The sequence below is a fragment of the Mercenaria mercenaria genome, chromosome 7 (assembly GCF_021730395.1).
Source record: "Mercenaria mercenaria strain notata chromosome 7, MADL_Memer_1, whole genome shotgun sequence".
Classification (NCBI taxonomy): domain Eukaryota; kingdom Metazoa; phylum Mollusca; class Bivalvia; order Venerida; family Veneridae; genus Mercenaria; species Mercenaria mercenaria.
This window is the reverse complement of record NC_069367.1, coordinates 36,567,501-36,593,061: the sequence shown is the minus strand read 5'-3', so window position 1 is coordinate 36,593,061 and position 25,561 is coordinate 36,567,501. Positions and strand designations below refer to the sequence as shown.

At 34.5% G+C, this 25,561-nt stretch overlaps 1 protein-coding gene across 1 annotated transcript; it reads left to right on the top strand.

Moving 5' to 3' along the window:
- Positions 1-25,334, top strand: LOC123554398 (gamma-tubulin complex component 3-like). The gene is made up of 26 exons (XM_053547109.1): positions 1-178; positions 3,333-3,378; positions 3,870-3,931; positions 5,076-5,143; positions 5,871-5,951; positions 6,187-6,401; positions 6,724-6,812; positions 7,292-7,366; positions 7,928-8,046; positions 9,097-9,222; positions 9,854-9,922; positions 10,341-10,470; positions 11,352-11,446; positions 11,972-12,043; positions 13,153-13,263; positions 13,697-13,799; positions 14,420-14,547; positions 15,094-15,158; positions 15,371-15,506; positions 17,187-17,255; positions 17,930-18,065; positions 18,444-18,532; positions 19,568-19,699; positions 20,502-20,531; positions 22,818-22,958; positions 25,314-25,334. The coding sequence occupies exons 1-26, from the start codon at positions 82-84 to the stop codon at positions 25,332-25,334; spliced, it is 2,505 nt and encodes an 834-aa protein (XP_053403084.1). The 5' UTR covers positions 1-81.
- Positions 25,335-25,561: the final 227 nt, after the last annotated feature.

The window sequence follows — 25,561 nt, the reverse complement described above, 5'->3', positions numbered from 1 at the left end:
TCTACATAAACGTGCGCACACAGCTCTGCGCGGCAAACAAAAATGTCAAAAATATAGTCAAATCCAAAACAAAGAGTTTAAATGAGTTCTAGACCATCCAGCCGCGGAAGTGGCGATTCAGGAACAGCACAGCTACTCCTCCGAAAGCTTTGCTGTAAAATTACAGGATTGTCAGAAAGTATGTACTACTGGCATGCATCGTATCCGTCACACAAAATTTATAATTTTCAATTTTATTTTTTCGTCATGGCAGGGCATTAAACGAGTCCTATTACGAAAGATCTAGACAATCCACATTCAGGGTAGCGCTGGAAAGGGCATTTTGAGCCAAATGCTCAAAATGCTAATTTTGGCTCAAGAAAATTCAGAAATGGCTCGAACTCTAAAATAACCCTAGAGCGGGTTTGGATTCGGCCGTTTAAGCAATGCAGTACCATATAGGACACATTCTAGTTTCCATTTTGTATTCTGGTGAGTCTAAATATAGATCAAACTGTCCTGCACCTTTTCAGGGGTTGATTGTGGTAAAACATTGTACAAATTGATAACCAGTCAATGTAATTATATGTTGTCAAGTATTGTTGGCCCATGTCGGCCACTTTCAATGCTGGTTGGCCACACAGTCAAGTTTCACCGGCCGTGTCAAAGTTTTATTTAAAAAAACGATGCTATTTTGATAAAAAATACGTAATAATTATTAAATGAATTTGCTTATTATTACACAAGAACAGACCATTCATTTACAAAGCATTTAGTATGATTTAACATTTGTGGATAATGGTGTTTTCTGCTTCAATCTAAGCATTTGAAATACCTTAAACCCTTTTTAGGCCTTTTATTTAAGGCCTAAAAAAAATGTTGCGGTTCGGGTCACCCGACCCTACCTAGCAAAAGGTTCCGACCCTGCAGTTTTTCTTCAACGCCAGACATCGCGAAATTCGTTGGTCCGACGGACAAGACCAGAAGATTTTGACGCGGAACGCTGAACCGCCATACTCGGCCGATCGGGCGAGTGGTTTTTACGTCGTAACTTACCAAATTCAGAAATTACATCCAGAAAAATTACCTGGATTGAGTGGAATTTACCTGCGAATCGTAAAGATATCAATACGTCATGCTGATAATTTTCCATTCCATGAGCACGTGCGACCTATCGCAATATCTAATTTACATCGCCGTTACTTTTGTTTTAAATATCGACACTTACACGGAAAACGCATGTAGTGCATTCATTCTTTAATATAATCGCTTCAAATTTTCATCACCGTCTGAGAAGTAATACAGTTTGAATTCTATGATGATTTTAATAAGACAGAAATGTAGACAAAATTCTATAAAAACGATCAAATTTTCATATAATTATTTGTAAAATTTCGAACAGCGCAATCTTAATTATTTCTTTATTTCTAAAAGTAAATAAATGATACGTACTATGGTCATACAATTCAGACTTTTGACCAGAAAGTACAAAAAACAGAATTAAAAAATCTTAAATAATGAAACAGCGGCAGCAATTTAAATACATGGAGTAAAACGATCTTTGGCTAGCAGATTTCCGTAAGTGCGGCAGAATAGGTTACGTGACCTTGTGGACGTAAATAGAAATGTGGTTTTAAAATAAAGCAGTATGATGTCGTTGTGATTTTTAATAAGTTTAAATAAATCTTTGTACATTTATTTTTTGACACGACACTATGTAAGATATTCTTCTCACAATAATGTAAATTCCTTGAGGGCAAATAGGTCACAGAGGTAGGATATCTACTATTATCGTTTGACACATTTACCTGTCAGTTAATATGGGATATTGCACATTCGCTTTAAAAAAAAAAAAATAAAAAAAATAACCAAAAAAAATAAAGAAGAAACTTTTTTATTGATTTCTTCTCAGCAATTTAAAGAACCGAGGCAGTGATATGTCACATGACGCGAAAACATGACGTAATGCCTTGACAATCTTGGGCAACTATACTGCTTTGATCTCCACTTCAGATGCAATGATACTGACACACTTCTTTTAGCTGTTTGAGGGGGTTTTAATTGATGATGAAAACAAGGCCAGTTACTTAGTTTATCAACAGAATAATTACCGATAATTGTTAATGTTTTGTTTTTCGCTTTAAACACAGGTGGGTTGAATAATGAATATTGTGTCCATATTTTTGGGACACTTTTCAAAATAATTATTTTTTTCGGGATTTTTGAATCCAAAGCAATGTAGAACAGACTGGATACAAGAAAAAATATAACAATAGCTGCATACTGATAAAAGGAAGCAAGATTCCTGTTTATTTCATATTTAATGTTCGGTCCGGCATGCCTACAAACGTAGGTTTCTTTCAAGTGGGTGGGGTAAACATTTTTTGATGGATAGCATTGTTTGCAATTGATTTTATTCAATGTCCGATGTTTATACATGAAGTTATTATATTTGTCAAAGCTAAGTGTATTTTTTATAATATGCAACACTATCGCACAGGAGTGTCTGTGTTTCATTTAAACTAATGATTAATGAAGAAGACAGCCACAGAACAACATTTAAAGCAAATATACATTGTAAACCTTAGGTTTTAAGTTGAAACTGAGTAAGAACTACAAGATATAATGGTTTTCAAAAATGAATCACTTTACCTAAAAAAAAATAAAATAAAAAAAAAATAAATAAATCGACCTACCCTACCTAGCAATTTTGGCAATGTTACCAGAACCACAACATTTTTTTTTTAGGCCTAACTGAAACAAAATTTAAGTACTGTTGATCAGCTGTGTTAATCCAGTAATTAACAAGTCAGGGGTGTAACTGTTTCAAGTTATCGCAGTTTATAACCCATTTGAGTTATTGCTTAAACTTTCATAACTTGTTTTAGTTATCATAACATATTATAAAGCCCTCCTGTGCCAATTCCTCATTTTGAATGAGACTAATGCAATTATTTCCTGAATCCTTGACCTTTTATCTTTCCAGCTATGCAGTAAAAAATTTTACGCAAGGCTGATAAAGTTTTACACAAACGTTTTAAAGCTATAAAACTCTTATTATCCCATTATGCTTATCAGGTCATGCTTAGACTAAAAGAGAATTTGATTAACCACAGTTTGCTACTAATTTCACTTTAAAGGTCACTTTGTGAGAACAGCAGAAAGATTTTTTTTTAATAACTTATCTGAGTTAACTATATTTTATAACTAATACACGTTATAAAATGCTTGAAAAAGTAACTGAAATAGGTTACATAACTTAAAACAGTTGCACCCCTGACTGATTAATGTCAACAAAAATAAAGGCCTGAAATTCATGACAAATATTGGAGTTCATCTTTTTGTCTTTTCAGATGATGTACAACCATATCTACAGCGAGCCTATACAGTCCTGGGAAGGTTTGTATAAATCTTTTTTTGTTTACCAAGGAATTTCCTGCACTTTGTTACCATAAGATGGGGATTGTTAGAATTTAGTCTTACCTGTTCGTCATAAATTTGTTCTTTTTTTTTTTACTGAAGTTTATATTAAATGGATTGCAAAAAATGTTAAAAGAGGAAGCTGCCATACTGCAGATTTTTGCGTAGGCTTTATTTAGTGATTTCATAATTATAGCAGCGTGGTTCGTGATGTAAAGGATTTGCGAAAAATGAGTGCTTATATTTTGGGACGTGATGCAGATTAATATATGCAAATAATTTGAATTCACGAGTGGCATTATTCGTGAACATTGGCAAAAAGATAACCTTCTCAAATACTACCCAATCTACAATACTATAAGTTTTCATCACACTTCATAAAACTGATACAATCATTAGAGAGGTAGTAATTATATTTTTAAAGAGTTTGTAACAGTTTTAATTGTATAGTTGTGATCTTAACATTGCAGCAACTACAGTACACCAGCTGAAAGTGATGAGTTTCAAGTTTCAGAAAGAATAAGGCGAAGACGTAAGTCCACTTTTTAGTCCAGATAGCTTCACAGATAGCTTTAGGGGGTCTGTTGTGGCAATTTCAGGGAAATTGTTTCTGAAATCATTCGTCCACCACCTTTGATTCATATAGGAAAGTTGTAGGTGAAGTTAGCAGAAACATTTCTGATATAGAATCACTGACCGTGAGATACTTCAACTGATAGGTGTTAAGGCATTTAGTTTTGTTGATAAAAGTACATGAAACCAAGGTTGTCAAGTTATCTAAGGAAGGTCTTGGTTGACACGCATAACACTGTTGAAATCAGTTCACCTGTTTTTAGGCCTAAAATAAAGTTTTCTTTGTTTCCCAGCTTTCCGTCTACCCGCAAAAATTGCCCCTATCCAAAATATTGTATCACAAATACAAAGGCACTATTATGGGGATTTTTTAAGGCTGATTTTGGGGCTAAATATGGGCCCCATTCCAATTGCAAAAATTTGCTTATTTTCCCAATTCTTAGGTTTAAATTTCCCAAAATTTTACTGACCGTTGAGTGTCTGCGAGTTTCTCACTGAAGAAATACCAGAAAATTTAGTAGACACTTTCAAAAGACAAAAAATATAGAACAAAAGACTTGTAATATGACATCAAACAATAACAATGCTGAAATAAAGGTCGTATGATGGTAAAACTTATTTTTTGTATTTCCCAGTTTTCAGGTTTTATGCGCCATTTTTCCCAACTGAATGGGCCCTGGGCCCCAGTTTCTAAATGGTAAAAAAATCCTTGTATTATATTTAAGGATGTCTTAAAGAATATTATCACTGTTTTACAGAGCTATGTTAGAAAAAATGGTGTTATTATAAATATGCAGAAGAGATAGACTGAGTCTTGAGGGACATACACATTATAATTTATTTTAATTGGAAATGTATTATCCAAAAAGGTATCAAATAAAAAAAAAATTCCTTACCTACCTTCCCAGTCTTTAAAAATAATGAGGGAGGGAAAACAAAAATATTTTTAAGGTTGGTCTAACATTGAGTTGAATTTCTTGTTCGGGAGGTTTAATGATAAAAACCAAAACAAATTTTATTGAGTACTGAAAGTTGTTTGCTGCAAGCTGCAAAGACGTCAATCTAGGATAAGTATATGATATATATTTTGGTATGAATTTCAGTGGTGAGGCGAGGAAGGGAGAAAGATGCCATTACATTTGCTGAGTTACACAGGAAACTACAGTCTCAAGTTTGTACACTTTAATTTAGTTTATACTAATTTATTTTAATTTGATTTTTATGAAAGCTTCAGAATTATTTGACCTGCTGTCGGGTCAGCTTTTTTGAAAAACCAGGACAGTTGTCGTATGAGAAGGTGTGGTTGTGACCCTAGTGAGGCTCAAACCCACAAGCCCCTGGGTTGAGTGGTTAACACTTTAACCACTAGACTACTACTTTACACTTTCTGAGATTTAATATGAAATAAGACTTCACTGTAATTGTAATGCATTTAATTGATTTGCCTTCCTTTGGGGTGTAATATGGTATTGAAAATTAAAGTATCCATTCTATGACATATCATTCTTTTTAACCTTTCCCCTGCTAAATTTCTAAAGTGAACTTGACCATCATGCAATTCAGGCAGTACCACTTATTATTCAAAGGGGTGTTCACTGAAAATTTACTGACTAAGTAGCGAAAAGTGCAGACCATGATGCAGGCTGATCTTGGTCTGCACTGGTCGCAAAGGCAGAATCAGTTGCCACTAGCAGACTAATGGTTAATTCTTGTTTAGAATGATGTTTGCATAAATTGAATTTCATTTTGACTAATTTCTAAACTGCTAATTGGCATCTACATAAGAAAATGAAAACTCACCGTCTTGAAAAAATGTTGGTCATATGACTTTGCTAAAAAAAATTTGATGCTTGCTGTCCTTTATAGCAATGCTATACTAATATTTTGTTTATTTTCAGGGTCTGGTCAAGAACAGATGGGCAATATTATACTTGCTTATGTCCTTGAGTGAAAGTGAATCAAAATATTCAAAAGATAAGGTAAGGGGACATTTAAGAATTTTAACAATGCAGTTTGACACTTGATGGCTGGTATTTTATCAAAAGTAGAATAAACGTTTATCATTTTACTCTTAAAAGTTTACAGAATTATTGCTAAAAGATATTGTTTTCGGTTATATGAATAAATATATGTTATGTCAAGTTGAAGTCCGGTTGTTTAAATTTTGTAGAACCTCAAAATATTAATGTAAGTATGTTGTTGTCTGTCTTGCAGGCTAGTAGTTCTTTATTCAGTAGAGGTTTACCAAGTTATGCTACCTCCACCCCATTCAATGCAGCTGCTCGTCGCCCTCTCAGTACCCCATCAGATCATGGCAAAAGCATTTCACAGATGTCAAACAACACCACAGCTAGCAGTGGTATCAGCAGTATACACAGTGGAGCTAGAAGTAATGATCCCACCCCAGTACCACAGTCTTTCTTACCCAGGTATACAATTATTGCACTTTCATGAGAAGACTTGAGCACCCAAACTTTGGTACATTCAGACTCAGTATTAACAAGAAAAAATACCAGTGCCTAAGCCTGTTTAGATCAGCCTTTCCATCCTGAATTACTTTCCATTTCGCTTTTAATCATGCCTCTCTGGCTTTTCTGAAATATGAATTTACATCCAATGAAATAGCTGTTGGGACAAAACCACAAACAGTTTACCTGCAAAAGTAAATGGTTTTACGGTATTGCATGAAAAACAACTTGAAAATAACTTATGTCATCAATTTCAACAGCACATTACTGTTTTGTTTTATAGTACAACATTTGAAGCCGTGGATGGAGATAGGTCACGCAGACATGGACCAATGTCCAGATTGGTGGGAGCAATATCCAGAAATGATCCAGGTATGCATTAGCCTTAAAATACCTGAATAATGTTGATACTATATTTGTTTGCTACAGTAACTTGTTCTTACCAAAAGAGATGATAATAGGCAGTTTTGACTGTACATTCGTGCTATCTTGACAACAAGTGGGATATTTGCTTTAATGCTACAAAATTTCATATACCTATACTGAAATGCAGCTCCATTGTGCATCAATGGCTTAAGCTCCCAGATGATTAATTCCTGTTGTCTGTATCTGTTATCATTCGATTCTTGTATTTGGATTACTTGAATTCATGAATAACTAAAGCATTTTGCTCATCCTCTTTTGACCTTGGTATTTTACTGTATACCAAATCACAGGCTTCTGTTGGAAATTTTAAAATTCTGGCAGTATAACTGTAATTGACAGTGTCCCTGTGAATGTTGACTCTTGATTTGTTCTCTCATAGATGACAGGCTATAACAATCAGTTATCTTTCTTCATGTTTGTTGTAGCTTCAGATACTGCTCTAGTACCAAGAAGTGGTCGAGGACACTCAGCAGGTGTGATTAAAGTACAAGGAGAAAATAGTATGTAACAGTATTATTGACCTGAAAAAAAAATTTACATTTAAAACTTGCATAACTTCGTATCTGATATTATCTGTAGAGCAGAAAAGTAGCAGTTCTATGATATAAAGGACAGTAATTGCATGTATATGAACAGCAGTTTCTAGCAGTACTGTAAAAGCACTTATTTTCATTGGGCCAAAATTTCCCAAATTTGAAATTTTGAGTATATTCGCAAGGTTTTATAATATACGTGAAATTGTAAAAATGGTATCATATTTGAATTTTACTTATGGTGAATATTTACTTAAGGATTAATTTTCACGAGAGAGCCTCGAAAATAAAGCGAAAATTAAACCCTCGTGAAAATTTCTGCTTTTACAGTATTAAAGTTATTTTTAATGAGGTAGTTGCATATAACATATTCTGGAGAAAGTCTGCAAATTTAGGATTTTTGCCAAAATATGTTTAAAGATGTTAACATCAGCTAGCAAGATTTTGAACACAAAAACTTCATTAAAATGCACAGGTCTATGGTATGATATACATATGGATAAAAAGTGTTTCCTGTGCAATTTTCAGCAAGTTTTGAGATACCTGAATCTGAGCTTGTGAAAGATTTGGTGTATGTTTTCCAAGGAATTGAAGGAAAGTGGATCAAGTTTGATGTCTCGAAAGATGCTTACAAAGTGGATGCTCAGGTTTGTGGCAGTTTATGTTGAAGTTTTATTTCATTGCAGTATTTTTACATCATGTATAGAGAGGATACCAATACTTGATATCTTCTGTATGTATTTAAACTGTATTTAATTTAAACTCTTTCATTTCAATACCAACAACTTCAGGACTGATTTGATATTAGACTTTCATGCTGTCAGAGACCTATATATTTTGACTTTCCTATAGAAAACACTGAATCATTTTCTCCTTCACATCTATGGGTTCCAGAACTGTTTACATGACGTTTGAAAGCTAGCTAGTTTACCTGCAAAAGGGCATTGGTTCCATCAGGTGCTCAGTATACTTGATAATTCCTTTGTGGGTGTGGGGGGCACTAGGGTCTGCCTAAACTGAAAGCTGTAATATTGGACCTTGATTAAAAATTGTTTGTTTGCAGTAATGCGACCCAAAGTTTTTTTTGTAGATAGGGATTTTTTTGCATATTCATTTGACCGGCCAGCAAAAAAGTTGTGTCGCAGCGATTTTCACGGGTAGTTCATGTTACTTCAATCAAATGTTTTTTTGTTTGTTTTTTTTTTGTTTTGTTTTTATGATAGCCTTGCTGTATGACTCGGATTGTGTCAGTGTGACTCAGACATAAACTTTCTATATATATCCACCTGTAGAAATAATGTAGAAAGAGGGAGGTTGAATATTGTGTAGTTGTAACATCTGTCTACTGTTGTCAGTGACACACAGGAACACAGTGTAAGAAGCTATTTTAAGATCAAATATCCTGCTTTAATTGACAAGGTGCACGACTTTGAAGGTCTAATTATAATCATGAATATTGTCTCAATTGATGTAAATTTAGTAAGATCATACCTGCAAGTATAAATGAATGAAAATGGAAAAACAATCTTGTTCATTTTGGACTAATTTTGACTATATCACTGAAACTGTTTTAAGAGAAAATGTCTACTGTACAAGATATATGTTATAGTAAAGGTTTGGATAATGTTGACAAGAAGTAAATAAAACAGTAGAAATGCAATGAAATGAAAAATGACATAATGAACATTACATTGCAGGCTGGGATACCAAAAGCAATAAGACAGCTTGTGAGTAAATTGGCCGAGTGTGGTTGGTTGTTTAATAAGGTGAAAAATTATGTTGAGACAAGAAGTGCTGATAAAACATTTGGACTTGTTGGACAGGTATGTCAGTTAGTTGAAACATATTCAAGGGCCTTTGGGTGAGTGGTTTAAATTAAGTTGATGACTTTGAATCTCTTGGCCCTTATTGCTGTGGGTTTAAAACCTTGCTTTGGCTATAGCATGCTTTCATGTGTGGAAGTAATTTAGCTGGCTAACTGAAGGTTGGTGCCCTAGACTGAAATAATGCACAGAGGGTGCATCTAGGTTCTTCAGCTGACAAATTGCCATATAACCTGTTGTTTGGTGTGGCGTTAAACCCAACAATGCATCCATCTTTTGTTTCTCGGTATATTAACCTTTCAGCAAGTGATTTTGCCTTTGCGACCAGAGCAGACCAAGATCAGCCTGACATCCTTGCAGCAATCAGTAAATTTTCATTAAACACTCCTTCAAATAATAAATGGTACTGTCTAAATTGAATGATGGACCATTCCATTTTAGAAATTTAGCAGGCTAAGGGTTAAGAGCATATGAATAAAACTTGCATTTTAAAGTGTATGAGTAGGAACTAGTGATTAGTAATGTTCTAAGAAAAACTGCTTAGTAGTTAAAAATGCAAGTTACATGTTTTACATGCCAATTTATTGTGAAAAGTTCTATGAATTTGTATTTCTGTTTTCTTTCATTTCAGAGTTTTTGTGCTGCATTGCAACAGGAGTTGACAGAGTATTACAGACTGGTTGCTGTGCTAGAATCTCAGGTTTGTGCATACTTATAAGACCCAATCCTAACCCTTTTTAAGTCTTAAGTTAGAAAGTCCTTTTGAAAATCTCCATGGTTTTATTAAAACATAGGGAGTTGATTACAGGAAAAAATTGATGAGGGAGATTATAATTTGTTTGATTGGTATAAACAATGTTTTTCAACAGTGTTTCTGTTATGTATGGCTGTCAGTTAATTCAGTTAATATAACCAGTGTTCCTAGATTCTGTACCAGGACTGAATTCTTTTCCAAAAGTACTGGGCAGCTTCTAAACATGACTTTGACACAGTGTTGTCTGTCAAATTGTCACATAAAACTTTTATTCAAATTCTCAATCAAAGTATCATATTGAAATTTTGGGAGAAACAGTAAAACATTGCTATGATCAATGCGTGAAAGAAGTATATTTATATAGTTGCAGGAAGAGTTAGATCAAGGTATAGGAATGAGTAACGCTGGAGTCACATTGAGACGACTTGTTGTTTGGACATTTGATCCTTTAATACGACTTAAAAGTCTCGCTGCTATGGTCGATGTTTGTAAAGGTATTAATTCCACTTAAAGATAACTTTTCTGTATTAAATTTACTCATTTCTTACTTGCTTTTTTAGGCTAAGCTTGACTCTGAATGGTAAATAAAAATGTTTTTAAATCAGAAAGCAAAGCCATTTATATTTATTTCTTGGTAATTGTTTATCATTAGCTTGTGTAGATTTAAGATGTCATCAGATTCTGGTCTTTCAAATTATAAATATAAGTATTCTGTTATAAGGTTGTACTTTTGTGGGAAAGTTGATGTATACTTACAATATGTAATATATTTTATGGAAGGGAGCACTTGGATTTGCCTTTGTCTGTCCATCTAACAGTTGTGTGGCACATATCTAAAAATATTTAACCTAGAGTCTTGAAACTTATAGACATTGAAGCGTTTGAAATTTAGTTTGGGATTTCACGTGGTAGGAACATATTTATGGCTATCGACTTAGTCAGCATAGCAACATAGGCACAGAAGTTTGTGTTGCATATATCTTGTAACCGAAGAGTCATTAAATTATTGTGAAGTGGATTTTGTTTGGAATTTCACTCGGATAGTAAAGAGCTATGGTCATGGACAGTCAAAAATATTTCTAAAGTCATACAAGTTTGTGTCTTATATATCTCAAAAAAGGGATTGACGAAAGAGTCCTGGAACCTCATGGGAATTTTGTTCAGCATGTGTAGTTTTGCACCTGATTTCTTAACAGTAAAGATAATATTAAAATTTACTTTATCATGCATCGTCAACCATACAGTAACATTAATTGGGGGCACCTTTGTCAAACACTTGGTTGATAAAAATGAGTTAGTAAGAAATGTGGCTAGCCTACCAAATACAAAATGGCTAAAATGCTCATTACATACAAAGTAATTTTATTTATTACAGGGAAGAAGGGAGGTGCATTAGCATCAGCTATATATTCTTACATGCAGCATGGCGACCCTTTTGTTAAATCTCTCATCAAACACATCCTTACCATGGTATGTAACCTAGATATTTCTTAATCCAAGTTATATTTTTCGCTCAGATTAAGTGCTTCCTCTCAACATGTTAAATGTCTTTTATTGTCCATTTGTGCAGAAACTTTTCTTCAAACAACTTTTTATGAATTGCTTGATGGATATTCACAAAACATTGTCTAGGACAAATCAAAGATACAGCATATTTTTCGATCTTGCCATATATGACAGTCATCATTAGTTCAAGCACCAGTGTTTCATAACATAGTCTTTGTTTTCCTTCTTTAAACTTTGAAATTACTTAATAGATTTACTTCTTACTTAAAAATAAGTGTTCCTTTTCATCATCTACTATCCAGCATCAAAATATTTGAACACACTGTTTGATAGACCTTGTTGTCTACTATAAATATACCACATTTATTTTTGGTATAAAATCTTACTTACAAAATTGAATTACTTTGTGCCTCAAGCAGCTGCAAATGTGTTCACTTGTTTGTTACTATGTAATTGTGTGTATTTATGTATTTTCCTACATTTGCACAGGTGTCACAGCCTATATATGCTACACTGTTGAGATGGATATATGATGGAGAGTTGGAGGACACACATGATGAGGTATGTGTAAAATTGGTACTGTCCAATTATGATTAATTAAGCCTCTGCAACCTAACAGTTATGGTTCCAGACTTCTCTGCTTGGCTGGAGCCCTCTGAGGGAGCCATCTGGCTGGCTTAGGAAGGTTAGAAATTATCCCTTAACATGCTGGACATGATTGAATCTGCCTTTGCAATCAATGTAGATCATACTCAGCCTGCATATCTGTGCAGTCTGATCATGACTGCACAGTTTGCCATTCAGTCAATATCTTTTGGTAAGCACCCCTTTTACCAGTTACTGGTACTGCCCAAATTGAAAGATGGACAAATTCATTATAGAAATCTAAACCCAGACCTGTGCCTGAAATAATGTAGGTGTCGGTCCATAGGTGCATCTGGGGTCTTCCTCTAACATCAATGATAGAAATTCGCCATATAACCTTTATTGTCTTGATTGACTTTAAAGGCAGCAGAACTCTTCAGGCATCAATATTACTCTATACTTTCATTTTTGGGGAGTTTACATGATGGTTTCTGCTTTTTGGTCAATTATGTCTCAAAATTTAGAATTGAATTAACTCTTTAACTGTTGTATGCTAAAACTGTCTTTGTTGCAGATTGTAATAAGGGGTAGACGAGAAACGTTCACAAGTACTTAGAGTATTTTAGTGCAGTTAAAGTAATTGTAAATGAAAAAGCTGGAATGATGTTCTAGTAGTTGTGATGCCAGCTGCTCCAGCATTACGTTTGAGCCTTGCAAGGGTTTTGACAGTACTTTCCCATACCTGCCCCTCCTTTGTATGTTTGAGACTTACCAAGGTCAAATTAAGAAGTATGTTGATGGCTCAACTTCTCGTGACTATGACTCTTGACTATATGTAACGCCTGTCTTTTTAACAAGTCAATTTATCAGGTGCTACATCTGAAGCAGAAAACAATTTGCATGCATTCATTGCAAATTTTAAAGTAACAATCATTCATTGTTACAGTAGTAAAAGTTTATTAGTTTTAGGACAGCTCCTGTTACATAAGTATGATTCAATGCAGACAAAAAAAATAATTTTTTGTTAGCATAACACTGTTACTTTACTTACATGTAACTTGTATGTGTTTTTTTTTTCTTTTCAGTTTTTTGTTGCTGCTGACCCAACTGTGAAGAATGATAAATTATGGCATGATAAATACAGTTTAAGAAAATCCATGATTCCTACATTCATTACCACAGAGCAGGCAAAGAGGGTATGTCAGAATACAGTCTGTTTTATGCTTTTGTTAGATTTTATACTCTTACAGTTTGCTTTTTATACACCAGTGTCATTGGAGAGTTTCCCTTACCAGTGCACAGTTATTGAAGTATAATCGAACAGGCTTTTCGTAAAATGTAGTTTTTGTATTGGAATATTATTGAAGTTAAGGGAATTACAAAGTGCTTTTTAAAATTATTTTATGTTCTATATTTACATCAGAACCACATATTTATCAGAACTTTGACACTGTCTTGTCTCAAATCTCTGATTTATTGTTTTCGTTTATTTGGTGGGTAGACATACAAGCAGTTACCCTGGAAGTAATTTCCAGTAAACGAAAAAGAAATTGCATCAAAAGCTAGCTAATGCAAACTGCCATTATGTAAATCAAGCAAATATCAAATAAACACTGTAATTATTTTCAGATACTGTTGACTGGAAAATCAATCAATTATCTGCGACAAGTATGCCAAGATAGATCACCCACTAAAGGTCGAGAGGCAGCTATGGCACTTGATATGAGTCAAGGTAGGCTGGTATACTTTAATGTTGATGTACACAGCTCCATTTGTATAGTTCGACCGTTTCAAGTTTAGTCGCTGTAATTTGTGGCAGTGTAGAATTGTGTTCCAAAAATTGCTGCTTGACATGACTTGTGTCTGGGTTAGTTTATTGTTGGTTGACTCTTATCAGACCAACACAAATGAATTTCATAAATGCATTGCAATCATTCTCATTCTAGAGCAAAACCTCTCAGAACACTAAAACCTGTTTTTGTAAAAACACTACTCTAGAAAGTTTAGTGGACTATTTTGTCCATTTGTGTTACAAGGTTGATGCTGTAGAGAGGTTCAGATGGAAGGAAAAATCTATATTTTAAATTAAAAATAGAGGCATTTATTAGCAAGTTCTGTGAAAAAAAGTCTTGAGCTTTGAGGTAATAGAGAACATTCAATTAAATTTTGAAAGAATTCCTCTAAAACCGGTACTAGAGGGTGTGAGTAGTGTTGCACATTTCTTTACCTCTCATGAACAGACTCCAAACCAAATCTGCTATTAAGTTTTTTGTTTCTTCCTATGCTTCCAAAGGACTTTTTTCACAAATTTGAATGATATCCCTTATTCAGTTATGTAAAATATTATAACAGCTGAGTGGATGTTTACACAAGATCTGAGTAACAACTTCCTGGATATGATAGACACAGTGTACAAAGAGACTAGTAGACATCTGCTAGACGTTCTACATGCTAAATACAAGTTCATGGACCATCTTAAGGTTTGAAGTTTGTTTTCTGAAAGTTGCAGATTTCATGTCTTAAAGTTTATACATTGAACCCTTCTCATCCATAGAGATTATTTTCTGAAGCAAATTTACAGAAAAAAATACTAGATTTGCTGTCAGTGAGCAACTGTAGACCTTTGGTATGTGAAAATGATATTGAAATTTTGGAAGTCACAGATTATCTCAAGTTATCACTTATGTTCAACACAAAAAGCAAAATTCCATGATGTAACTGGCAGCAGATTTCATATACAGTAACCAGGAAACACCAGATTTCAAATGTGATGTGAGTACATTACAGATTTCAAAATAAATTAATAATTGACATATCCTAATTGACTTGAACGTTTAAAAATTTGAGATAATCTGTAGCAGAAAATGTAACTGTACTGATCATGTTTCTCAACTGGAAAATGTATTTCAAGATGTTGATAGTACTTTGAGAAATCTTTTAAAAACAACTATAGCTCATAAGTGTCCAGTTGATGACAAAACCAATTGTTTAGGCAGTTCAATTTATGTTCATACATGTATTTTCAGGCTATGAGAAGGTACCTGCTACTAGGACAAGGTGACTTCATACGTCATTTAATGGATCTGCTGGAGTAAGTACACTTTTTGTGGTCTTCAAAACTTATTCTGTTTTTCTTGGTTTGGGAAATTTTGTGTCATAAGGTTGCACTTACTCTTCTCCTTAAGTGAACTGTTTACCTTTGTAGTGAAATTTGGACAGTGCTGCTTACAGAGAGTAAGATCCTTTTAATCATAGAGGCAGATTCTATTTAAACATTGTGTAGTATTTGTATTTTTATTTCAGAGAAGATCTTGCCAAGCCTGCCTCAAATCTGTACCTTCACAATCTGACGGGTATACTTGAAACAGCTATAAGAGGAACAAACGCTCAGTTCGACGACTCTGATATACTAAAACGATTAGATGTCAGGTTGCTAGAGGTGAAGCTTTTATGTATCTTAAGGAATAAAGTTTGACTTTAATGGGCTTTTTTTGCAAAAATAAAAAATTAAAGCTTATTTGAATCACTGTAGTTCGCTTGCTGGGAAAAAAAACACCAGTATTGATGTTGTATTAGGAGGCACAGTTTGCAAAACAACCTAAACGCTGAGTGGTTGACACCTTAAGCACCAGATCTTAGCACATGTTAGAGTATAATAGTGCTGAAGTCAGAATACAGTCAAATTAGATATTTTCATGTGGTTGAAAATTCACTATTTTTAAAACTGGAATAAATTTGCAATTCACTGTATACAGTCAACTTTATACGAGACATGTTTATAGAGACAGTAACTCTCATGACTATTTTTTCCTGCAACTATGGACAGTTTGCGAAAATTGTGGAAATAAATCCCTTAAAGAAATTTCTGATCTACACAGATATCTCCACATTTCCTTGTGCCCTGGTTCGATTTTGAGATGAACTGGAAAATATCTGTCAAGTCTACATGTGTAGATGGTATGCTAGATATAGTTATCTCCACTTTTTGGAAGAGTGCATCTCTTAACCTCTTGTTTAATGTTGAATACTGGTATGTGCATTTTTGTACCCCCCGACAACAAAGTTGTAAGGGGGGGTATACTGGTTTCAGGTTGTCTGTCTGTCTGGCCGTCTGGCCGTTGACGCAATCTTGTGCGCACCATCTCTCCTTATCCCCTTGACAGAATTTAATGAAACTTCACACAAGTGATCAGTACCAACAGTAGTTGTGCATGGGGCATGTTAGGTTCTTTTAGAAAAAAAAATTTGCAGAGTTATGGGACTTTGTTTTTTTGTTACTATACTATATACATAGACACAATCTTGTGCGCACCATCTCTCCTCATTCCCTTGACACAATTTGATGAAACTTCACACAAGCGATCAGTAACAACAGTAGTTGTGCATGGGGCTTGTTAGGTTCTTTCAGAAAAAAAATTTGCAGAGTTATGGGACTTTGTTTTTTTGTTGCTATACTATATACATAGACACAATCTTGTGCGCACCATCTCTCCTCATCCCCTTGACACAATTTAATGAAACTTCACACAAGTGATCAGTAACAACAGTAGTTGTGCATGGGTCATGTTAGGTTCTTTCAGCGACAAAAATTGCAGAGTTATGGTACTTTGTTTCTTGTTAACATACTATGTACATACAGTCTGCATATGCAATCTTGTGCTTGCCTAATCTACCAAACCCTTACACACAATTTAATGAAACTTCACACAAGTGATCGGTACCAACCCTAGTTGTGCATGGTGCATGTTACATTCTTTTAGGTAAATATTCTGCATAGTTATGGGACTTTGTTTTTTGTTACTATACTGTATACATACAGTCCACATAATTATGCAGTCTTGTGTGCGTCAAATTGCAATGTACTGTGTCAGTGCATGCGGGGGGTACATTCATCACCTTTAGTGATAGCTCTAGTTTTTTTTGGATGAAATGAAATATTCCTTTCAAAGAAGAGGTGGTATTTTGGTTACCCATTTACTGCTATGACTGGGTTTCCAAGAAACGGAGTGCTCTGGTCTGTGGCATTTGGACTTTATCGGATGGTTTTTTTGATCAGTACTCTATGTTGACCTTGAGTTAGAAAATAGTAACGTAAGTCACAACGTTTTCTCTATTTCAGGTGTCACCAGGTGATACAGGTTGGGACGTCTTCAGTTTGGACTATCATGTTGATGGACCAATCAGAACAGTAAGATACATTTGTATCATTTTAAAGTAAAGTTTTGAAAAAAAGTAGGAATTAAATTTAGCAGAAGTTATGCTTCTACCCAGGCATCTGCATGTCAAATAATGAAAAGTGCTAGCTTATATCCTGCACTGACTGACTGACTATTAGCTCTGGCAAGCGTGTAAGAGCCTCAACTTTTTGTAAGAAATATATATAGGAAAGTAAGAAATATTTATGAAGCATTTATGGATTTTTTTTGCTTATGTATGTTAGTTTGTTTCTGAAATTTGCTCAGCTTAAATTTTTGTTAATGAATTTTTAATAAGAATGTACGGATTCTGCCCATGTAAGAAGGAAATAGAGGCTCTTGCTTGAGTGTCTTTTCTACTGAATTCATTTAACAAGTTGAATAAAATGTAAAGTCTCTGCTGAGCAGTCATCAAGTTTAGTAAATTCAGTTTGGAAAGACGTGAGATTATTTTATCAAATAATCTATTTCTGCAGAAACATGAAAACTTCTTCTTTCATGAGCGTCTTCTGTACAGATCATAGATTGTGTAAAAATAATTCATGAAAATAATATATGTACCTAAGAGGTAAAGAGTGAAAAAGCTGTGGAGAAATGAGTGAATGTGCAATTAAAGCATTTTCTTTTTCATTAGAGTTTCCCAATCTTGCATTACGTTCTCTTTCAGGTGTTCACCCCTGAATGTATGATTATGTATCTGAGAGTTTTCAACTTTTTGTGGAGAGCAAAGCGTATGGAGTATGTACTGTCACTGATATGGAAAAATCAAATATTCAATGCCAAACTTCTGCAGACTATACCTGGTATGTTACTTTTCAAGTGAAAAAACATTAAACATTGAGTCGTAATAATGAAATTTAATCCATTTAAAGTGCAGTTTTCTGTTTGTTCACGAGGCTAGACCCCTTCTATTGTTATCAAATTCCAGTTGCATGACTAATAATTTTGAGTGTTCAAGAGGTTGTTAAAATAGAAGTAATCCCTTAAAAAATATTCTGTTGCAGTTACTAACTTGAGAAAGTGTTTTCTAAATTACAGTTTCCATGAATATGGAGGCATTTAGCTTCAGGCAGTTCTGTTATTTGAAGTATTTCACAAAAGTAATTTAGTTGACTATACATAATTCTATAATATTTCTTCAAAAATGTTGCTTGTTTTACTTATGTTCATTGCTTTTATAGAATTGTCCAAGATATTACACCAGTGCCACATGTTGGGAAGTGAGATGGTTCACTTTATACAGCAAACACAGTATTACATCAGCTTCGAGGTATAATCTGTAGATAGTAATAGCTTTACATTAGCTATAGGTAAATTATATATAAAAAGGAACTGTATTACATCAGTTTTAGGTAAATTCTATAACTTGTAATGGTTTTACATCAGTTTTGATGTTTGATGTTAACTGATCAGCAAAACTATACGGATCATCCTTCAGCGTTTTCGTTGCACACAAAATATACACAACATCAGCTCGAGGTAAGATCGATAAAAAGTAACTGACACGGTTTTTACAACAGTAAGGTACTTGATTGGCTTTATGAGATTGGGGATGTCATCTATTTCCATTCGGCATGACTACAACAGGTAGCAAAAGCGACTAACTGTGATTAATGGTGTTAAACAGTTGTAATCAGAAGAAATATATGAACTGTTAGAACAGAAAATAAGAATATTTCAGTCTTAAAGGCATTGATATTTGCAACAAAACACACAGTTTACATAGATGCTTAGAAAGAAAATGTAAGTGTTGACATCAGCCTTGGGTTGTTAATAAAAAGTGTTTTAAATCATAAAGGTAGTTTGCTTCCGTACAAATCGTTGCTTATGTAAATGAATTGAAATTTGATAAACTTCTTCCATTTCAAAGTTTATGTTGAAGAATAGAGAACTGTATTAATGGTTTAATGACCCTTGCAGGAGAGTTCAAACCTTCAGCCTCAGTCAGTGTGGAGCAGCTGTCACATTTTGTTTGGGGAGGGGGTGGGGTTGGCTTTAACGTAGCACCGACACATTTTAGGTCATATGGCGACTTTCCAGCTTTGGTGGTGGAGGAAGATCCCAGATGCCCCTCCGTGCATTATTTCATCATGAGCGGGCACCTGGGTAGAACCACCGACCTTCCGTAAGCCAGCTGGATGGCTTCCTCACATGAAGAATTCAACGCCCCAAGTGAGGCTCGAACCCACATCGATGAGGGGCAAGTGATTTGAAGTCAGCGACCTTGACCACGGAGAGCCATTTTTCCAGTACAATACCTGTCCCAAGCTATATACTGGAATACCAATTATTTGTCTGTTTACAGGTGCTTGAATGTTCATGGCATGAGTTGTTGAGTAAAGTACGTGAAGCAGAAGATTTAGACTGTGTTATAGCGGCCCACGAGACATTCCTTGACACAATCATAACAAGATGTCTGTTAGACGAGCAGTCTAGGGTACGAGTATGTTTATCGTAACTTTTGAAAAACAGGGTCAGGTTCATCATATGATATGAAAAATGGTTACAAAACACTTACGGATATATGAATAAAAAGTTCATACTTTTGACAGTGATGCAAGTTATATTTCTGTTATTGGTTTTGAATAGGAGCAGTTATCCATTTATTTATATTTTTGAATGTTATCGTACTTTAGCTTTTAACATTTTGCTTTATCTTTTTAAGCCTGCTCCTTATATTAAAGAATTTTCCATCATTTAAGTTCTGCTTCTGTCTTTATAAGTATAGGAGTGGAAAAATTCAGTGTTTTCAATTTTCATTTATTCTTCATTTATCTTAAGAAGAAATGAAGATGTAATGTTTTAACTGTTAAGAGTTTTCCATCATTTTTGCAGAATGTATTTCTTTACATACAGTCCATTTCATACATGCAATGATGTTTTACTACTTTCTGTGCAATTTTAAAATGATTTTTCTTACATATTGCAATATTTTATATTGAATGGAAAGATATGATTTTTGTTATCATATGAGCTGCGCCATGAGGAAACCAACATAGTGCATTTGCAACCAGCTTGAATCCAGACCTGCCTGCACATTAGCCCATTCTGGTCAGGATCAATGCTGTTCGCTAACAGTTTCTCTAACTGCAATAGACTTTGAAAGCGAACAGCATAGATCCTGATCAGACTGCGCGGATGGAAACGCAGTATGTTGGTTTTCATATGGCGCAGCTCATATTTATTTTACTCTCTAACGTGTATATTGTATTATACTCCTGAATATTTGTATGTAACAGTCGGAGACTGGAGAATATATAACATACCAGGTTTATAATCACTTGGTGATGGACTCTGTGTGTGTTTGATGAGTTGGAATGATTTATATACACATATATATATATATATGGCTCACTAACTCTAGCTGCTCTGTACGGTTTAATGGATCCAGTGAAATTTTTGTTTTATACAGTATTACACTATTGGAAATTTAAACAGTTCACATTAGCATACTCAGTTTATAATCTCATCTCTGATATTGAAGCATTTTGAGCGTAGATAATGTATGTAATTACCTATTGCAAAATTAGGTACTTTTTAAAGACCAATTATGAATTATATTTTAAAGAAAATAAACATTATGTTTTAGGGCATGACCCCTGTAAGTGTATTTAAGAATGAGCCACACAACGAAAAAATAAATATGTAACCCTGGTGCAATAATTCAGTATGCATGTGTATTTGTTTGGTAACTAATAATGAAACAGTTTTGAAACAGTAAAAGCAGATAGACTAACAGTTTTGAAACAGTAAAAGCAGATAGACTAACAGTTTTGAAACAGTAAAAGCAGATAGACTAACAGTTTTGAAACAGTAAAAGCAGATAGACTTTCTGCACCAGGGTGAACTACACGTCCAGTCACTTATTTATGTTTGCTACCACAGGCACAAAAATAATTGTTCCAAAATATGGTCAGACCTGTGTTAAGCAGCCAGCCAAGAGTGCAACACACTTGTTGTTGTTTAAAACAATTTTGGAAGTTTGATTACTGGCTGCTTAAGACAAGTGGCTGTTTAGAACAGGCGGCCACTGGCAGGTTCAGCTGTGTATTAATATTTCACATGTGTTGGATTTGACTTTTAACTCTACTCTAGTGTTATTGAGATTTTTATTCACTATTTATATTCACTTATATGTGCTTATTTTTAATATGCTTGAACTTTACTAAAACAACAGGACAGTTTTATGAATTGACCTTCTTCAAAACCAGAAAAACTTTGTAAGAACTGGTAAAGTTAACCTTTAGCCTCATGGTGGCGAAGAATTCTGCCTCTGCGACCAGGGCAGGCCACAATCAGCCTGCTCATCCACGCAGTCTGATCTTGGTCTGCACTGTTCACTATTCAGTCAGTAAATTCTCTGTGAACACCCTTTCAAATAACAAATGGTACTGCCCAAATGGAATGATAGACCAGTCCATTTTAGAAATTTAGCAGGGTAAAGGTTAAAGAAAAGATAACATAGAAATTATATAACAAATGATACTTATAAATGTGTTACTGTTTGGTCCACCTAATCCTTTGAATAAGAAGTTGTGCTGTCCAAACTGAATGATGGACTGGTCCATTTTAGTAGTTTAGCAGGGTAAAAGTTAAATCATTCTGGCTACCTTGACAAAGAAGTTTGGACTGATCCTGAAGGACTGATGATATAAGTGTATCCTAATGTTGTTTTAACACTTGCTTCTGTTAACCAGATTTACCAGTATCTAGTTTATGTTAGTAAAGTAGTAAGTATAACATTATCATCCTATAATCATAGACAGATTTTGAATCTTGAACAACGTAGTTTTAACTGATTTTGCATGATTTGTATAGAATAGAAATTGAATTTGAAATTAATTTGAAATGTTCTTATTACTTCATTTTATACTGATAACTTGAGATATGATGGTTTCATTTCGAAAGTTTGTCCTGTAAAATGGGAATAAAGTCCTTTAATGGTGGGAGATTATTTCAGTTTGTATTTCTCTTCTGAGATAAGGCTTTTATTTAAGGATATAGATGCTATAATTTAAGCATACATATTTTGAATAAGAACCTGTTAGAAAAAAAAAACATATCTTCAGATTCAGTACATATTTGTATAACTTGAGTGTACCATTTAAAAATATATTTTTGGAAAACCCGAATAGCAGTTGTGTTGCACTGAAACTTTACAGTTATCAGCACAACTACTTTACAATAATACAATGACATGTACCTTGAACTTGTTTCAAGTTTTCAGTATGATTTTCTGAATGGTAACTGGGTAAATTGTATTTACCTTCATTTCATATACAGTCAAACCTGTTCTAAAGACCACCTCCAAACAGAGACCACTTGGTTCGTTCTGAAGATCATTAGATTCATTTCCCTTTTAAAATTTGCAGTGTATTGTAACCTGCCAATAAAGTCCATTTGCAGATCAAGACCACTAGGGTGGACTTTATAGACAGGGTCGGCTGTATATATACATGTATATTGATTATTGTTGCTGATGATACATATCAATGTAAAGAAACTCTGTGAAACAGCCTTTATAATCATGTATTATGGTATTTGTTGTATGACAGGGTATCTTGACACAGTTGCGGACCATATTTGACCTGATAATAGACTTCCAGCAGGCACAGGATTCCTTCTATCAGATGGCACAACAAGAATTGATGGCAAGGCAACATTTCATTAAGATGCAGAAACAAAGAACAAATCAGGTAAACTTCTGGTATTTTTCCACCTGGTCAAATGAGGTCTCCTTTTTAAGCTCCACTATTAGTAGAATAGGGGGGCTATACTACTCGCCCCGGCGTCAGCGTGACCCTTCTTGGTTAAAGTTTTTCAACAACCTTTGTTTTTCTGTCATATCTTTGTTACTATTGCTTATATCTTACTGTAACTTTACATAAACATTGTCCAGTATACAAACAATGTATGTGTAGGGGCTGAGCCCATTATACCCAAGGTCAAGGTCACCCAGCTGTTATACTTAGGTTATTTTTAAGGTTAAAGTTTTTCGGCAACCTTTGTTTTTAGCTCACCTGTCACAAAGTGACAAGGTGAGCTTTTGTGATCGCGCAGCGTCCGTCGTCCGTCCGTCAGTCCGTCCGTCAGTCCGTAAACTTTTGCTTGTGACCACTCTAGAGGTCACATTTTTCATGGGATCTTTATGAAAATTGGTCAGAATGTTCACCTTGATGATATCTAGGTCAAGTTCGAAACTGGGTCACGTGCGGTCAAAAACTAGGTCAGTAGGTCTAAAAATAGAAAAACCTTATGACCTCTCTAGAGGCCATATATTTCACAAGATGTTCATGAAAATTGGTCAGAATGTTCACCTTGATGATATCTAGGTCAAGTTCGAAACTGGGTCACGTGCTTTCAAAAACTAGGTCAGTAGGTCAAATAATAGAAAAACCTTGTGACCTCTCTAAAGGCCATATTTTTCATGGGATCTGTATGAAAGTTGGTCTGAATGTTCATCTTGATGATATCTAGGTCAAGTTCGAAACTGGGTCACATGCGGTCAAAAACTAGGTCAGTAGGTCTAAAAATAGAAAAACCTTGTGACCTCTCTAGAGGCCATACTTATGAATGGATCTTCATAAAAGTTGGTCAGAATGTTCATCTTGATGATATCTAGATCAAGTTCGAAACTGGGTCACGTGCCGTCTAAAAGTAGGTCAGTAGGTCAAATAATGAAAAAACCTTGTGACCTCTCTAGAGGCCATATTTTTCATTTGATCTGTATGAAAGTTGGTCTGAATGTTTATCTTGATGATATATAGGTCAAGTTTGAAACTGGGTCAACTGCGATTAAAAACTAGGTCAGTAGGTCTTAAAATAGAAAAACCTGGTGACCTCTCTAGAGGCTATGCCCTTGAATGGATCTTCATGAAAATTGGTCAGAATGTTCACCTTGATGATATCTAGTTAAATTTTGAAACTGGGTCACGTGCCGTCTAAAACTAGGTCAGTAGGTCAAATAATAAAAAAAACCTTGTGACCTCTCTGGAGGCCATACTTTTCATGGGATCTGTATGAAAATTTGTCTGAATGTTCATCTTGATGATTTCTAGGTCAGGTTCGAAACTGGGTCAACTGCGGTCAAAAGCTAGGTCAGTAGGTCTAAAATTAGAAAAATCTTTTGACCTCTCTAGAGGCCATATTTTTCAATGGATCTTCATGAAAATTGGTCTGAATGTTCATCTTGATGATATCTAGGTCAGTTTCGAAACTGGGTCACGTGCGGTCAAAAACTAGGCCAGTAGGAATTAAAACAGAAAAACCTTGTGACCTCTCTAGAGGCCATATTTTTCATGAGATCTTTATGAAAATTAGTGAGAATGTTCACCTTGATGATATCTAGGTCAAGTTCAAAACAGGGTCACGTATCTTCGAAAACTAGGTCAATAGGTCAAATAATAGAAAAACCTTGTGACCTCTCTAGAGGTCATATTTTTCAATGGATCTTCATGAAAATTGGTCAGAATTATCTAGGTCAAGTTCAAAACTGGGTCACATGAGCTCAAAAACTAGATCAGTATGTCAAATAATAGAAAAAACGACGTCATACTCAAAACTGGGTCATGTGGGAACAGGTGAGCGATTCAGGACCATCATGGTCCTCCTTAAAAGGAAATTCCGAAAACCGAGACATGGCTCTGCTGTTTTAATTCATAGTGTTGGCATAATACCCATAATACCGAAATATCATGAGCAGCTATATTTTCATTATTCGAAAGACAGATTTTTGCTTTACTTTAAATAATATGCGTAGTTAAAAAATGCAAACATATTCAAAGAAGGGGCGTGTTTTGATTGCCTTTGCTCAGCTGCAAATAAAACTAAGACAATTCTTAGATGTACCTACTGTAAAATCATTTAAGGTATCCGATCCACAAATAGGCAAGTTCTATATAACAGTGCTATTAAAATATATTATATATTGGTGCCTGGTAAGCTCGTTATAATTTTTGTATCATTGGAAAGTGTATTGTCTACTGAAAAATATAATATAAATTACACGACAAAAATATGTTAGAGAATTTTTATTTTTTTTTACTTTAAAGTCTTCAGTGATACTTCAATAGAAATCCAGTTATTACAGTGTAAGATTTATCATATACGCAGTCAAAAAAATGTCTGTAGTGATTTATGCATATTAATTAAAGTTATTTTATTTACTTATTCTTGTTCAGCACATACAAATCTTTCAAATGATACAAAAACAAGGGGTCACCAGGCATCGAAAGTTACCTATTTGCGGATCGGATACCTTAATACCGCGGGCATGATATTTTGTTTGTTTGGGCCAAAA

Bases quoted from the DNA above. Each gene is read 5' to 3' on its own strand.
- LOC123554398 (XM_053547109.1), top strand. From the start codon at position 82: ATGAGTTCTAGACCATCCAGCCGCGGAAGTGGCGATTCAGGAACAGCA. The intron at 9,223-9,853 runs GTATGTCAGTTA...CTTTCATTTCAG, and splicing joins CATTTGGACTTGTTGGACAG to AGTTTTTGTGCTGCATTGCA. The intron at 12,044-13,152 runs GTATGTGTAAAA...TTTTCTTTTCAG, and splicing joins TGGAGGACACACATGATGAG to TTTTTTGTTGCTGCTGACCC.